This window comes from Eutrigla gurnardus (genome assembly GCF_963514095.1).
Source record: "Eutrigla gurnardus genome assembly, chromosome: 21".
NCBI lineage: Eukaryota > Metazoa > Chordata > Actinopteri > Perciformes > Triglidae > Eutrigla > Eutrigla gurnardus.
In genome coordinates this window covers 14,308,298-14,323,930 of record NC_139932.1, presented here as the reverse complement: position 1 = coordinate 14,323,930, position 15,633 = coordinate 14,308,298, and the positions used below count along the sequence as shown (strand labels likewise).

Genomic DNA, 15,633 nt, shown 5'->3' with positions numbered 1-15,633 from the left:
AGAAGCAGCAGAAAGAGCTCTCTTCCCCCACCATAAAAAAAAAAAAAAAACCCATTGCTCTGCTGCTACCAAATGTGGGAGTTCCCAAAATACACCCCGACAGGAAATTCCCCATTCTCAGACGCGTTTTAAAGAGCCGTGGCCATCCGAACCCAGTTACAGTAATCCTGTTAACCCTAATCGCTTTCCTGCATCCCGGCAGCCTGTCCTTCATTCTGTGCCTCTGCCCTTCTCAAAGAGAACAGTGAGCTTTATCCACGGAGCAGGGCTACGCTCGTTCACTGCTGATAACGCGTACGCCGGCCCCCCCGGGGACAGTGTGTTCCACTGGGAGGCGATTGCTGATAGCGAGACGCGTTTCACTACGCTTCAGTGTAACGAGAGCCGTAGTATGGCAGCCGTCGGGTGAAAAAAATAAAACACACAACGACAAACGATGATCGTTTTCAATGGCATGCATGAAGCCGGGTTGGAAGACAATATACAATGCAGCTGCATTATGCAGTGGTGGTACAGTGTCACGTGAACAAAGCAGAAAGGTTTTACACTGCAAAGCAACATATTCACACACACACACACACACACACACACACACACACACACACACACACACACACACACACACACACACACACACACACACACACACACACACATTGTTGGCTACGTACAGTGAACATCACCACGAAGTAAAGCCGTGTCTGTGAGGCGAGTGCAGCAGGGTGAGGAATTACAGTTCAACATTATTTTGACCACAAAATAAAAGAACAATCAGAGCTTAATTCACCCATAATACGTTTAAAGTGATCTAATCTGGCAAAAAAAATTAAATAAAAAGTGATTAAAAATAGCCAAGTCTTCCATGCTGGTGTTTTCACCAACTCCTCCTTTGTGATATTTTTTTTTCAAATAAATTTTGTTCACACTGTAGCCTTTAAACACTTGAGTGGTACGTTTTGTAATCAACTCCGTTGAAGCACTTCAAACCACTCCTCCATCGAGTGCTATCCAGATAAACAGCGTTTTAACCTCTCCACCGTGTTGAGCTTTTCATAAAGTTACTTCTGCAGCATAAGAGTTTTTTTTTGTTGCTCTGGCCTGTTTTCAGCCCGGAGTCTGGAGTCTCACCGGGACGGGCCAGATGGATATTACTGCTAACTGTCACTAATTAGATTTTCTCCACTGGCTGAAAATCCCCCTCGATTTCCAGCGTGTGGGAGTTGGCTTTTGGCAACACTGGAAACATTTATTCACATTTGAGTTGATTAAACGTTCCTTCGCCGTGACAAACATTTATCTTCGGGTGGCGTGGAGGAGGAGGGGGGGTTTGAGCGCAGGTTCACATGTCAGCAGGATTTCAAAGTGAAGCAGCTGATCTCTTTTCACATTCTACTCCTACTTCACCGAGGGCCCTTTTCTTTTTCCTGAACACCTTCATCTGAGTCAGATAACACTTCACGCAGCGAGCTAATAGAGGTGAGAAGGGCCGATGCGGGTCATCTGGCCGCTTAATCTCTCCAAATATTTTGAATGTTTAGCTCGAGCTTAGCTGCCCTGCCGGATGAGTGGGATTTGCAGGTTTTGGAGAACTATTACATTGACTCCATCATGCTGACAACTGTGCCGGATGGGAAGCAAATACAGAAAAAACAGGCTGCAAAAAGGGAAAGATATCGGAATGTTACTTCCAAAGCCAAGTCGAATATAATCGGTTAATTAATTCGCTTTTACTAAGCTAATTGCAATTCCAGTTTCTGGGTTATCATAAAAAAGGCAGAGGATATTTCACATCCACTGTTCAGTATTTCCCTACTTTATAAAAGCTGCTTTAATAAGAGTGTAGTGTCTGTTAATCTTTATTTAATTTGGGGAAGTTTAGCAGTCAAACAGGGGTTAAATCAAAACAAAATCAGATCATCAATCACTCTTTTTCAGTCTACATAGATCTCTAACGGTGAGGGTGGTGACCTTTTGTTGCCTGGAACATGTAGCGTTAGCCTTTTAGCATGATAGCATGCAGGAGCCACGAAGAGTCAATCAAATCAGGGAGTTACTAATGATTATAGGTGGTAAAAACCCTCTCTGCCACTGTTATCATTATAAACGTCATGAGAACATATGCATCCATCACGATAACGATGAGGCACGGGGGGTTCGTTAACGTTCAATTGGCAAATAAAACAGCACTCTCCTGTTGGTGGGGGGGTAAAAAACGACAGACTGACCTTCAGAGAGGAGCCTCGAGGGCTGACACACTTAAAGGGTGTGCCCTCCCCGTCCATAACGTCTTCCTTCTGTCTCTTCTCAGCTGCCTCCGCTCTCCTCCTTTCAATCTCCTCCTTCATCTTCCTCTTCTCCTCCTGAGAACAGATGCATTTAAAGTCACGGCGGCGATATTGGAGAGAAATCAAGTTTGCAGCATCGACGGAGTTGTACATGTAGGTGGCGCTCTGCTCCGTCCAGCCACAGCGGTGCAGGATATTGCAGCTCATGTGAACATCTCTCTTGTATTTACTCCAAACAAACCGCTGTTGCTGCTGGAAACCCAAAGTACACTTCCTGTGCACAAGTGGATTTTTCCCTGAGAACGAACTAACAGACCGAGGGTGTTTAGAGCAGCGGATGCAGAACCATGCAAGGGGCTGGATATGAGCTGGAATGGCTTTCACATGGTTTTATGTGTTATTATATCGAAGCCACCAACATGCTAGACGGCTAACGACGAGGAACGCAACGACAGCTATGTGCTATTGATTTACTTCATCTAATGAAGCAGCTCAGGAACAAATTCAATTACTCTGAGCAAATTTCTTATTTGCAATGATCGCCTGCCTCAGGGGGGGGAAAAAACAACATTTTGGAAAGCTTGACACATGCAGACTATCAACAGTTTGTTTTAAAACAATTAATGTATGAACCGTTTGTAGTGTATTCAGAAGAGGGCTGGCGCTTGGCAGCGTATCAGCCCTCTCCAGCAGCCTTGTCTTGGTTAATTAGTCTCCCTGTATCTTTGGGCCATCTTTTAATTACAAACCAAAAGGCCTCATTAACATCACACAAGAGGAGAAGAACGGGGGCAGATAGCGAGACGAGCCGGCGCATTCAGAACCGAGATCAACAAAAGGAGAGCCGGTCAGGTAGCGGCGAGAACGCGCAGCCTCGGAGAAGGGAAAAAAACGGACGACGAAGATGAATGCAGATGTGAGAACATAAGAAAGGGGAGGAGGTTATCGCGTCGGAGATACATAATGATGAGGTCGCCATAAGGAGAGGAGGAAGAAACGCCATGCATGAGTTATGAGTTAGGGACCCGAATAGCTGGAGTCATGATAACGGTGAAGTATGGCGAGATAACGTCACCGTGGAGGGGGGGGGGGGGCTTGTGTGAGTGTGATGCATGGGTTTCAGCTCACACAGGTGGAAATGCTAAATCAACATGAACGCAGTCCTTGTGCAAAATACCTGCAGCATCAATACAGTTTATATTTCACAATGCAAAAAGTGCGGAGGATAAATCATCATGAAAGTGATTCTCTCTTCCCTACCTCCTCTCTGGCTTTTCTCTCGCCCTCCTCCTGCTTCTTCTGCCTCTCCTCCTCCTCCAGCACCTTCCTCCTGTCCTCCCTCTTCCTCTTCAGCTCCTCCAGCTCCACCTCGGCCTCCTGCTGCTTCTGCCTCATCCTCTCGAACTCCTCGCTCTCCGCGTCGTCGCGGCGGCGCTTCAGCTCCTCCAGCTTGCGCTCGGCCTCCAGGCGAGCGGCGTCGTCCTGGTCGTCGCCCGCCGACGCCTCGGGGGAACGCACGCTGCCGCGGCTGGAACGGACACGCAAAAAACACGGGTCAAAAACAGGAAGGAAAACCTGTGGAGGTGGGACGCCGAGCTGGTTGACACTTGACATGTGACACAAACTGACTATTTAAACACTCTTCAAGTCTCTTTCATGGACAAGCAAACACACACACACACAAAAGCACACAACGTACACACACCAACAATCACCTTCGCAGAGATAACGTTACAGCGCATCTCCAGTTTCACCCGGGGATTAACTGCAGGTGACCCGCGTCTCAAGCACAAGCCGCTTGTTTGCTTGAAATTCTGATTCCGTCACGCTTTTCAATTATTCCTCGGATGCCTCAGGCAACACCTCCGTGCTTTTCATAGCAGTCACACAATATTGCATCATCAATACGTTCCCTCCTGATTAAACTGGACCCCTGTTCAGAATACTGAAGTGTTCTCCACCGTGTTTCAATATAAGTTAATTTCAAAATAAAACCATCAGGATGCTCTTGAACAAACTAAAAAATATAAATATTTTAAGCAGGACTGAAAAATAGTTTTTCATCTATATAAAGTATTGAAAATGCATTTGGGACATTGACTTAAATCATCCATATTGGTTCATCCCCAGTAAATAAAAGAGCAATTATGCAAAGTCTAATCACATTCAGGTAATTATTTTTCCTTTTTTCAGGCATATTAACTGGGAAATAAATTGGGACATGACCCGAATTGGAAATGCACGGGTTTTGTTGAATAATTCATCAGGCTAACCCCGATCTGGCCTCGTCGGAGACCAGGATGTGTGTTGCTGCGTCTGCGTACCTGAAGGTCCTCTCGGGTTTCCTGTGCTGTTTGGGAGCCGCCTCCTCCTCGTGCAGCCCTCCGTTCTGCCTCCTCGGCTCCTCGCTGGCGCCCCCTAGCTCGCTCGCCTGCACGGGAAAACAACCAGCGGGGACAGTGAGCAAAGGTGAAGGAATGAAAACGGCACGTGACATCTCGGGACGTCCAATGAGAAAGAGAACTGGAGCACACCCCAAACAAAACAACGCAGAACATCACAAAACAGAGCATCCACTCCAGAATGACTACTGAGACGGGATCTCCATCTATCTACCATGTTTTATGAAATATAATCATTTTGTGTCCAAGCCCGATATGTACACTCCCAGTCAAGCTTTTAAAGTACCATATAGTATAAAGCTGTTCTAGGCTGAGCTGTCTCTTTAAGACACACTTCACCATTAATATGTAATCAGGTCTTTGCGACAATATGAGATTAAGCCGGCACATGTCAGCTCAAAAAAAGATAAATCCCATTATTATGACTCGGAGGAATAAGAAATGCCACGAGGAATGTATCTCAGCAGGCTAAGTGATACGGAACATGAAGTGTCTTTGAGCATCGTTGTTTACATTATCAAAGGCATCTAGAAACTCATCAAAAGAGGTCAGACCGACGTCGACTGACTGCAAAATGAAAATGCTTCATTCACACGGGCGCCCTGCTTGTCAATGTAAGAGAAGGGTAATCAAAGTGTGGGGGAATCATAGCCTGGTTTACAGAATGTGACTGGTAGTGTACACACGGTGTCTCAATGATCTCCTTATAATGTCCCCCCTTCCAGTAAACACACTTTATTATTTTAAATTACATTATGCTCCGCGGCTGCAGTTCAGTTTTTTCTGGAGTGGAGTCAGTGTAATAAAGTGTTGCTGCTCTCATAACGCTGAGATGGAAGACATGCAGAAAAAAACACACACTGTGACCGCTAAAACGTGGGCTCGGTTACCAGCAGTTTGCAAATGGTGCAAGCCACACTGTGACAACACGGGGTGTCTGGTTAATTTCAGCGTCTGGCTCCGACGTAAATCACAAAGTCAACAAGGACGGTCTCGTTGAGAGAATCCTCTCGCGGTTTAATCTGGAACCATCTCTTATTTACATATTCAATATGGACACTGAAGTTAGCCAGAGGGAGATTTTTTTTTCTGTGCCGTGCATCACCACACCTCTAGTGCAAAGCTTACCACGGGAATGATACCTCATTATCCTCTGAACGTGGTATCTTAGATATCTCATTGTCCTCTTCAGAGTCATGTCTGAGAGTCATAGACTTGTTCTCTGAGGAGTAATCTACATTATCATCCTCGGGTACCTCCTCTGATGCTACTGCATCCTCCTCAGCCTCCTCAGATGCTACTGCATCCTCCTCAGCCTCTGAAGAGGCCTGGTTTGAAATCTCACTGACTACTGAATTTGTTGCTTCTTCGGTGAGCTCCTATTAAAAGGGTTTATAGTACTTTGATCAAATTAAAAGGTGATTTCCTTGAGGATGTGCATTCAGAATTATTGATGAGCATACCTTGTTTTGCATGCTAGCTTCTTCAGTTGATTCCTACAGAAACATATGCAGGGACTTTAAAGTCACTTTAAAGAAAAAAATAAAGTTTATGGGATAATTTAATGTGACTCACCTGTTCGCTCATGTAGGACCTCCTCGGCTTGTCCTCCACTACCTCCACCTTCTGCTCCTCTTCTTCAACCACACCCTCATCTTCATCCTCTCCACCCTCGGGAGCAGCCTCTTCTTCCTCCTCCCTCGGCTCCTCTCGCTTCCTCTCCCCTCTCACCGAGCCGTACGCCTCCGTCTTCTCCTCGTCCTCCTCGTTGTCGCGGTAACGACCCCTACGGCCGGAGGATGGCCTCTCCTCTTCTGCGTCGGTCTTCTCCGTGGCGACGGCGTCGTCGGGGTCGGTGGCGCCGTCCAGCTCCTTCTGTCTGTCCAGCGCCTCCTTCATGCGCCTCTGCCGTCGCTCCTCGCGTTTGGACATGCGATCCAGCAGGGCTTGGTCCTCGTCGTCGCCGCCGCCGCCTCCTCCTCCAGAGGAGCTGCTCACAGACACCGTCTCTGTCACGCTGGGAGGAGACAAAGGAGACAAACGTTTCAGTGTTAATGAGGAAGAAACCTTGAGGTCAGAGCAGCAAATGTCAGCCGTTAAATGGAATGCTAAATATTTGCTCCTGTTACCACTGAGATGCCCTTGATCAAGGTCTAGAACCCCCAAACACAGATTGCTGTGGGGTTTAAACATGAGTAACTAATGTGCAGGTGAAGCTGAATGAGCATAAATGATGATTTGACGATGACACAACCAAACAGCACAAGAGCAGAACAATGCAACTTACATAGAATTCCCAAAACAAAAGCGTTTGCTCGATCAACTCCATGGCCGCGACTTGCCACTAAAAAGACTTCCTGTATAAGGAAATCAAAGTTTACAGAGAGAGGCTGCCCCAGTCAGGCCCTTTAGCCAAGATGTGGAGAATGTTGACGACTAACTGCATTGACAGGTCTTCACCACAGATGTTCTTACAAATAAACTATCGGTCAGTCCTTAAAATAAACAGAAGATGAGTGATTTCGTTCCTGGATTCCAGATCCGGAGATAATGGTTTAACCTTCCTCAATAGTTCTTTTGTAAACACGAGAGGAAATGTCAAGGATTTAGTGAAGTCGGTGTGATGCATCCTCTGGGAATCGTGAAAATCTGCGTTTCACGCTAATTCATCATATCGCTGTTGCAATATTTGAGTCTGGACCAAAGCTGTAGAACTGACCGACAGCTTGGCTTAAAAACGATGTATTTATTATCTCCAACGGTACGTCCATCCACCTCATTCCAAACAGCATGACTCATCATATTGTGACCTAAAAGTCTGGCAAACATTATCCCTGAATCCACACAATCGACAATGGCTAGTTCACACCACGTCCTGCCTCAAGATCACAATCCCCGCGTTGTTCCACCGGCCCAGGATGTCTCTCTGAGCTCATAGAGAGGAAACATTCATGTCCACAAAGCGCTGTCTGTGCTGCCGGATCGTCGGAGCGGCCCACCACTTCCACCGTGGCCAAGACGATTGAGCTCATCGCCTCAAAAATGGCATGAAACGACGATTTAGCCCCCTCTTCGCTCCCGTGGCGGTCTCTCTGATTGATAGGCGTGAGCTCAGGAGTTGCGCGTTGTGTTGACAGCTGGGGTAGAAGAGTGGAGAAGGATGCTTGCAATCGGTTGACATAAATGTATTAAATGCGTAGCGATGTTACAATACGTTGACTGCCAACTCCACAAGCACGCCTGTCAATCTGTGGATTCGTCCACATGCTGACGTGGCAGCGTCCACGCAGCTGCAGGAAGAGTTAGTTAAACTGTGTTTGAATGGGATATCTACTGTTGTTTTTAGGTTATTTTATTTATTTACATGTAAAGTAGTATTATTATTATTAACATGGATGGCTAATAAGCTTACTACAGTGACCAGGTGATACTTCCAATGCTTCTAAGGTTAAAAAATAAATAAAAATACGACTGCTACATCCACTGTAGTTGTTCATGGATGCTACCAGAAGAGTTTAAACTCCTGCAACCACATCTAAGGTTACCTGGGATACTTGACATATTATTTGCCAAACTCATTGGTTAGTCATCACCCTAAAAGCCTATTTATGAAAAATTTAAAGTGAAAACTCAAAGACAAAATAACAATCTGACTTCTACAAGATAAAAAGTCAGCTGTTGGATCAGAAAGAAGAATTGACAGCTGCCTGCTAGAAATTATAAGACAATTTTTATCTAATTTTATCTGAAATCAAGAACCCACTGTTGCAAATAAAATGTGCATTAATTAGGAATGGTAAATCTACCATCATGTGCTGTGGAAGAAGGGAAATGTCGACATGCATAACAGTAGCAGAGAGCTCATCCAATTGTTTTATGAAAGAATAAAATAATTGACCCGTCCCAGAGGTCTTCAAATACTCTCCAAACCTACAACACACTGTAATGCTTTTAAAACAGAGGTTGTGAAATAGTTTAACTGGGAATGATGACATTACAGTTTTTACTCTTTCTTTATATTCAGCCTGTGTTTGATACATGTGCTCACCTGTGGCTGTTGGTCATGACCACGGTGTCCGGCTGTCCGCTGGTCTCCTCGCCGTCCCTGGTCTTCATCCTCTCCTGGCGTGCCCTGCGCCTCCTCTCGCGGGCCGCCTCCTCCTCGTCATCGTCATTCCTCGCCAACCTGAGGGAGGCGAGAGAGAGAGAAACTGTGAGGACACAAACTCCTAACCCGTCACCTCCATCACCCCCTTTCCTCAATTTAGCTACACGATGAGAAGCTTCAAAGCCAACTATTCTTTAAATTGGACTGTAATCATCGCAGTGACCAAACCTAAAGGACCTTTCTTTCCTTCTTCTTTTTTTTCCTTCCTATCAAGCTGACCTGTCAGCTGTGTAACAACCAATACTTCTTATCGCAGCTGCAGTTTTCACAAGCTGATAAAAACTCCGGTGTAGAGACTTGGCTTGGCGGAGGATGAAACGGAGCCAGAGAAACAGTGCTTCTGGGCCCACAGCTTGTACCGGTCTGGTCAGTGTTCAGTGTTCTTCACTGCAAAACAACCACTAGCCTTATACTTCTACGAGGAATTTCATACTGTATCTGGAAATCACATTTTTATTTTGTTTTAACGATACTGACACATGTTTTAATATTTGAGGTATTTGCTGAGACACCCATTTCAGCACCTTCCCAGTTAAAAGGAATAGTTTGACATTTTTGGAAATGTACTTGTGACAAGTTTGATACAACTCTCATATGCGTACGCTTCATGGGAAGCCACAGGGAGCTAGCTTAGCTTAGCTTAGCTTAGCACTGAGACTGGGAGCAAGGGGGAAACACCTAGTCAAAATCAAATCTGCCGACCAGCATCTCTAAAATGAGGAATTTCACTTAAATCCCAACGTTTAGACCTCAGATCTATTTTGTAAAGTTGGCTGTGTTGCTGTGTATTTAACAGACAGATATGCAAGAGAGCAAAATTGTTGACTAAAATGTTGACTTTTTCCTTAAAGGAAAACACCACCGCATTTCCATACTGAACTATGTTCTGCTCTGATCTTAGACGAGGTGATACATACCTCCCTCTCCTCTGTGCGTGCACTCAATGGCTCTTGCGTGCACTCCGCGCAGCGCTAATTTGCTAGCATGTAGCTTGTCCTTAGGATCCAAAGGGGGCTGAAGTTAGAAGCGACCAAGCACTTCCACGTTGTCCCTATTTAAATACGGTTACGTGAGTAGTTACACGACCCAAGTTTGGTTACACAAAATGAAACATGCCAATTTTTCTAAGCGGATAACAAGGATAACTATATAGTATGGCGGAATAACAACTGGAAGCACTTCGACGTCGGCGCAGTAATATCATCACTCAAAACATGACGGGACTATATACCTTCTGCTTGTTTTCACAACCCTGTACGATGCACGTTATAACCATGATGTTTGATTGTTCACAAACTATCTTACTACAACCTGATGCTTCCTCAACTGTGCACAAACTACTACAGGTAGTGCAGGCGACGGCGTGCAGGTCACGTAGGTTCTATTGACGGAAGTAAGAGGGGGAGCGGAGTGATGATATTACTGCACCGACGTCGAAGTGCTTCCAGTTGTTATTCCGCCATACTATATAGTTATCCTTGTTATCCGCTTAGAAAAATTGGCATGTTTCATTTTGTGTAACCAAACTTGGGTCGTGTAACTACTCACGTAACCGTATTTAAATAGGGACAACGTGGAAGTGCTTGGTCACTTCTAACTTCACCCCCCTTTGGATCCTAAGGAATATACAGGGCCAAGCTACATGCTAGCAAATTAGCGCTGCATGGAGTGCGCGCAAGAGCCATTGAGTGCACGCACAGAGGAGAGGGAGGTATGTATCACCTCATCTAAGATCAGAGCAGAACATAGTTCAGTATGGAAATGCGGTGGTGTTTTCCTTTAAAGAGAAGAAACAAACAAAGTTTTGCAACACAAATATAATTTTCCCAGTAAATTTCTGTCACAACCCAAGAATGCATCCATGTCAATAATTAGAAGAAGATGTCACCCTTTTATGATTTGACACTATGACACTATGTTTCCCCTCTGGTTGTTTTTAACACCATAAATTACTGGTCAAGCATACAGTCGATGGAGCAAGGTCACGCCGGGTCACGTCTAAAACATCATGGGCAAAAGTCTTGTTTGTTTTCCATTAGACGCTCAACATGTGAGAACTGATCCTTCCTAGTCTCTCGGCCGTTAACAGGGATAAACCCTGGTTAAAACAAACCACCCATATCCTTCATAGAAAATCTAAAGCAGACATGCAGCGGCTCATGCATGTCTTTATTAAATGCTGTGGTTTAAGTGGAAGGGTGCGGCTGCGTACGATCATCAACACGACTCCATTGTTCACAGTCTAGCTGGCTAGCGAGCGACTGTGTATTTATGTGCTTAAATTTGATTGAAAGCCACAACGAGGCCTTTTCCAAAGTCACTCTGGGAAATTAATATCAAACGGAAATGGAAGTTAAAGGGTGCTACAGCCAAAAAAAGTTCCATATATTTGATATTGTATTATAAATAAAAGCAGCATAAACTGTAATACTAGAGACAGAATTTCCCTTTTATTCCAAAGAATCAAATCAGTTCCCAAAGTTGTGTTTCTGGTCACCTGACCTCGATGAACTCGCCTCCATGCTTGATCTGCGCCGCCCCGGCTGACCTTTACACTCCCACTGCTAACCACATGCTTAGCTACCTGACATCACAGCGCCGCCTTTGAGGTCAACTAGCGAGGCGTGCCATCGCATGTTAATTGCAACATGTGTGGTGAGCCGAGCTAAAGCCGCTTTGGTTTATGTGAGGTTTTTACAGCTTGTGAACGGTTTCCTTTATTCCTTTCCTTCCCTTCGGCCGTTCCTTCCGTCTCTCAGATGAGGGACGTTGTCATAACAGAGATTAATCTGTAAACGCCCAAAGCTGGACATCGGTGACGTCAGCCAGTGATTTAGACATGTGCTTGGTTTTGATAATTCTGCATCTTGAAGGGTAGAAAGCTGATTCATCTTAGTTTTAACCTTATAATCATCCACACATCCATTGTGGAACTTAATTAGTGAACATTAGCCACATTAAGCTACTGGTCAGTCATACGAGACCAAGCTGCAGCACGAGGAGTGTTTTATCTCTTAAGAATTCAAAATTGTAATTTTTTTTTAAGTTACATATTCTCACTTAAATACTCTTTACTTTACTTCTTACTTTTTCCCACTTAATTACATTCATATTCCACCAACTTCAATTCCCGTGAAAGTAGAAAACCGCATTAGAGTGACATGTTGATTCTGTGAGAAAGGAAAGTTACGAAAGCAAAGTGCCTTAACTCCCAGAGGACTGCGCCATCCAAGACACAGCACCAAATGTCATGAGAACGAGGAAAAGACAACAGCTAAAAATGGAACAAAAGAGTCCTCGGCGGCGGGCGACGGCGACGAACTCGGGGTTAAAGATTCCTCGGTACGAAAAGAAGAACTAACTCCTAAAAGCTGAATTAGCATTCCTGTCAATCACAGCCCTGGCTAGAGACGCGTACACAACCAAAGCCCTGATTTAATATCCCCTTTTCCTTACCTAGGCCCCAAACTCTATCAGCATACTGACACAGAAATATGGGTAGAGGTGGAATTGGGGATAGGGAAAGAAAAAGGAGAGAGAAAAAAAGAGCCAGTGAAATGGAGAGCGAGGATAAAGAGGAGAAGTGGGAAATGAAAAACGAGAGAGGAAAGGGCGTGCACGATAATGGAAAAAGGGGTAATCTACATATTTAATCATAGACGACATCTTTTCCTGCACCGAATGATGTGCAGCCGCAGCTCTCAACTTCAGGTATGTGTGTCAGAGTATCGTATGCAACAGATGCCCTTTTCTTGGGTGGCCAAGTACAGTATGTAAGCGAGGCAAACTGCACACCATTGTCTTGACAGCTAATATGCACGCTGCTGCTTTTGTCACGGCTGAAAAGGAAATTAAACGTTTTGTCACACACGTGCATACATTTTTTTTTTTTGCTGCGTAGGACAGGAACGCCGATTCAAGCAGGATTCTGCAAAGCAAGCGTCTGCGTGGACAAAACATCGCCATCAGCGAGTCTAATAGGGAGAAATATGTCCAAATATTTTCTTTGCAGCAAAATATCTCAGAAATGTCAGTGAAAACAATTTGGGAAAAGCCCATGAGAAAAGACTTCTTCACCCCCCTCCTCCTCCTCCTTGAGAGGAGAGGGACGGAGGGGGGAGAAGCGGAGAGGAAGATCGAAAAAGAAAAGCTGCTGTGAACAAAAGGGGAGGGGAGAGAAGTGAGGGATGGAGAGAGGGAGAGGGAGAGAGGGTGGGGGCTCTGCTTACGCTGTCAGAAACGCTGACCCATTCCCACGCTGGCCTCTCTGGGCTATTTCCCTTCCTACTGCCGGCCCAGAGAACCACAGCGCACCCCGTCTGTCTCTCCTCCCCACCCTGCGCTCCGCTGGGCCGGCTCCAAGGACACACAATGTCGAGAATTCCCCTCCACTACATTTATTCGCACTCACAGATGAATGAGGCTTCGTGTAAAAACAGAAATGTAACATTTTGCACTCCTCGTGGGGAGTAAGAGAGTCGGATTAGGCCCCCCCGGAAAAACAGGCCATGATAGCGTAAATCCTTGCCAAGTTGACGTTGTGAGTAAGACATCGACATACGTGGCCCGACCTCTCCCTCATCTCTATTGCTGTATCTGTATCTCCCTCTCTCTCTCTCTCTCTTCCTGACGGGGCCGACAGGTTTACGACGCAGGACCGGGTCACGTCTGGAGCGGTCCATTCACCCTTGGGCGGGGATTGTTTGGCACGGCTCATTCACGGAGGATGGGTGTTATTTCCTCGGCCCTTCCTGGTCTCTCGGTGGGGAGGGGGGGGGGGGACAGCACGGATGTAGAGAATGAAGAGGAGGAAGAGGAGGATGGTGGGAAGAGGGGGGGAAAGAAGGGAAGACTGAGATCAAGTGATGGAAGGGTGGAGAAGGATGCGGATTTGAAAGTGGATGAACAAGAGGAAGGGAAGAAAGTGAGGAAAAAAGAGGAGAAGAATAAGGAAACATTAAAGTGGAAGAAGATGAGGAGAAGGGTGAGGCAGGGGGAGGATGGGAGGGAGGAAGCAGGAGAAGGAGAAGAAAGGCAGTGACACCCAGGGGAGAAGAGGAGGATAGAGGGGCTGCATAAGGAATGAGAGGAGGAGAGTGAGTACGACAGGAGGAGGAGACAGAGGGAAGTGGCAACGATAGACACTTCCTAATAAGGACATCAAAGAACAAGTGTGAAGTCTTTCAAAAATAAACATTGTATATTTATCAGTCTTAAATAAATGACATTAAAGACGGTTAGCTCAGCTTAGCATAACTGCTAAAGGGACTGTTGTACTTGGGTGGGCGTGGCGACCAGAGTGGCATTAATCTTATCCAAGACAGCGAACAAAAAACATTTTCCCCAAAAACGCCAAACCGTTCATTTTAACTGTCCAACATGCAACAGAGATGATTCACCACTGCGGTTTGTGCGATGTGTCAATATAAAGACGATGAACTGCTCCAGCTGCAGGGAGTAACAACAGTAAAACTATGTGTGTACTGTGTATCACAAAAGGGGACTATTTCTTGTGGAAGCAGATACCGTTTGGTAACTGATTGACTGGGAAAATTCCACATCCATGTGTTCTCTTTGGAAAAAAAGAAGAGACATTCCTGTGTGTTTCATTGAACAGAAATGTACTCGATGAGCAGGGGAGCTGAAGAGCATGAGAGAGAGTGTGAGAAACATCGGCAGGGCAGGAAACCGTGTGTGTGTGTGTGTGTGTGGGTGTGTGTGTGTGGCTTCGCTGAACTAGATGCGAATAGAAACCCATCGCGCACCTCTATGTAAACAATCATTTTCAACTATAACTGAGGCTGATGTAAGACAGGACAGGGAAACCTTGGCTGTTATCCCTCCACACGTGCACGCACTCACATGCACACACACATGCACACACACACACACACACACACACACACACACACACACACACACACACACAGCTGGGGTTCAGAAAAGTGAATGGAGCTTGTCAAACCGTCATCACCTGATTCTGATCCAAACACACGAAAGCGGACGCTCGCACGGTTAACTGAATGCGTGCACACACACACACACACACACAGACGTGTGCATGAATAGACCACGTGCACGGGTTTTGGGACACGTGCACGCTCTCTCTCTCTCTCGCACACAGACCATCTCCCTGTCCCTGCGTGTAGGAAACAGCTCGTGGAGCCCCGGCCAGTAAACACTTATAATAGCCAGGAATTTGGCATTCCTGCAGCCGTTATTACGCGGCCCCGCACTCTCTCCCCGTCCCGTCTCCTCGCAGCGCGCTCGGTGATGGTTGAATGGAGGCAGGCCAATGAGACAACATGTGGTTCTGACTAGTCCGACCAAGAGGGGCATGTAAATATTGATTGTTTCAATATATTGGCAGGAATGGAAACAGTGTAGCGATGTAATCTCTTTATCAATAACAGGAGCGGCGTGTCGCCTGCCAGTTGAAATTATTGCTGCCCGGACCAAATAAACAGTCCCGAGCAAACTCCCGCTGAGCTGAAAATTCAAATGTCGAAGGCGCTTACAACCCTCGACTCTTTTTCACTCACGGTCCATTTCTCTTCCAGTCAATCAGTCAGTCCGCCGACGCTCACCTCTGTAGGCTCTTCTGAGTCTACGTTTCCTGCCAAATTCCATCTTCTCCGTGTAATATAAACATTCCAAAACTGCATAAATAATTCTAGCAGCAGGGGATTTATGTTGGAGGGGGGGGTTTTAAGCCATGAAACATAACAACGGCATTAACCTTCACTTCAATCATCTATTGAGAGTGCATCTGGGGAAA

At 45.8% G+C, this 15,633-nt stretch overlaps 1 protein-coding gene across 7 annotated transcripts in view; it reads right to left on the bottom strand.

The window, feature by feature from the left end:
* Positions 1-15,633, bottom strand: part of cald1a (caldesmon 1a) — a 47,837-nt gene that overhangs the window by 8,396 nt on the left and 23,808 nt on the right. For all 7 annotated transcript variants that reach the window (XR_014599179.1, XM_084039118.1, XM_084039122.1 and 4 more), the window contains exons 3-7: positions 8,736-8,873; positions 6,263-6,704; positions 4,610-4,716; positions 3,546-3,813; positions 2,226-2,360 (exon numbers count right to left, since the gene is read on the bottom strand). Coding sequence is in view for 6 of the 7 variants with exons in the window: in XM_084039118.1 (XP_083895244.1) it covers positions 2,226-2,360; positions 3,546-3,813; positions 4,610-4,716; positions 6,263-6,704; positions 8,736-8,873 (1,090 nt within the window). In the remaining variant the exon portion in view is untranslated. The remainder of the gene's footprint in view (positions 1-2,225; positions 2,361-3,545; positions 3,814-4,609; positions 4,717-6,262; positions 6,705-8,735; positions 8,874-15,633) is intronic.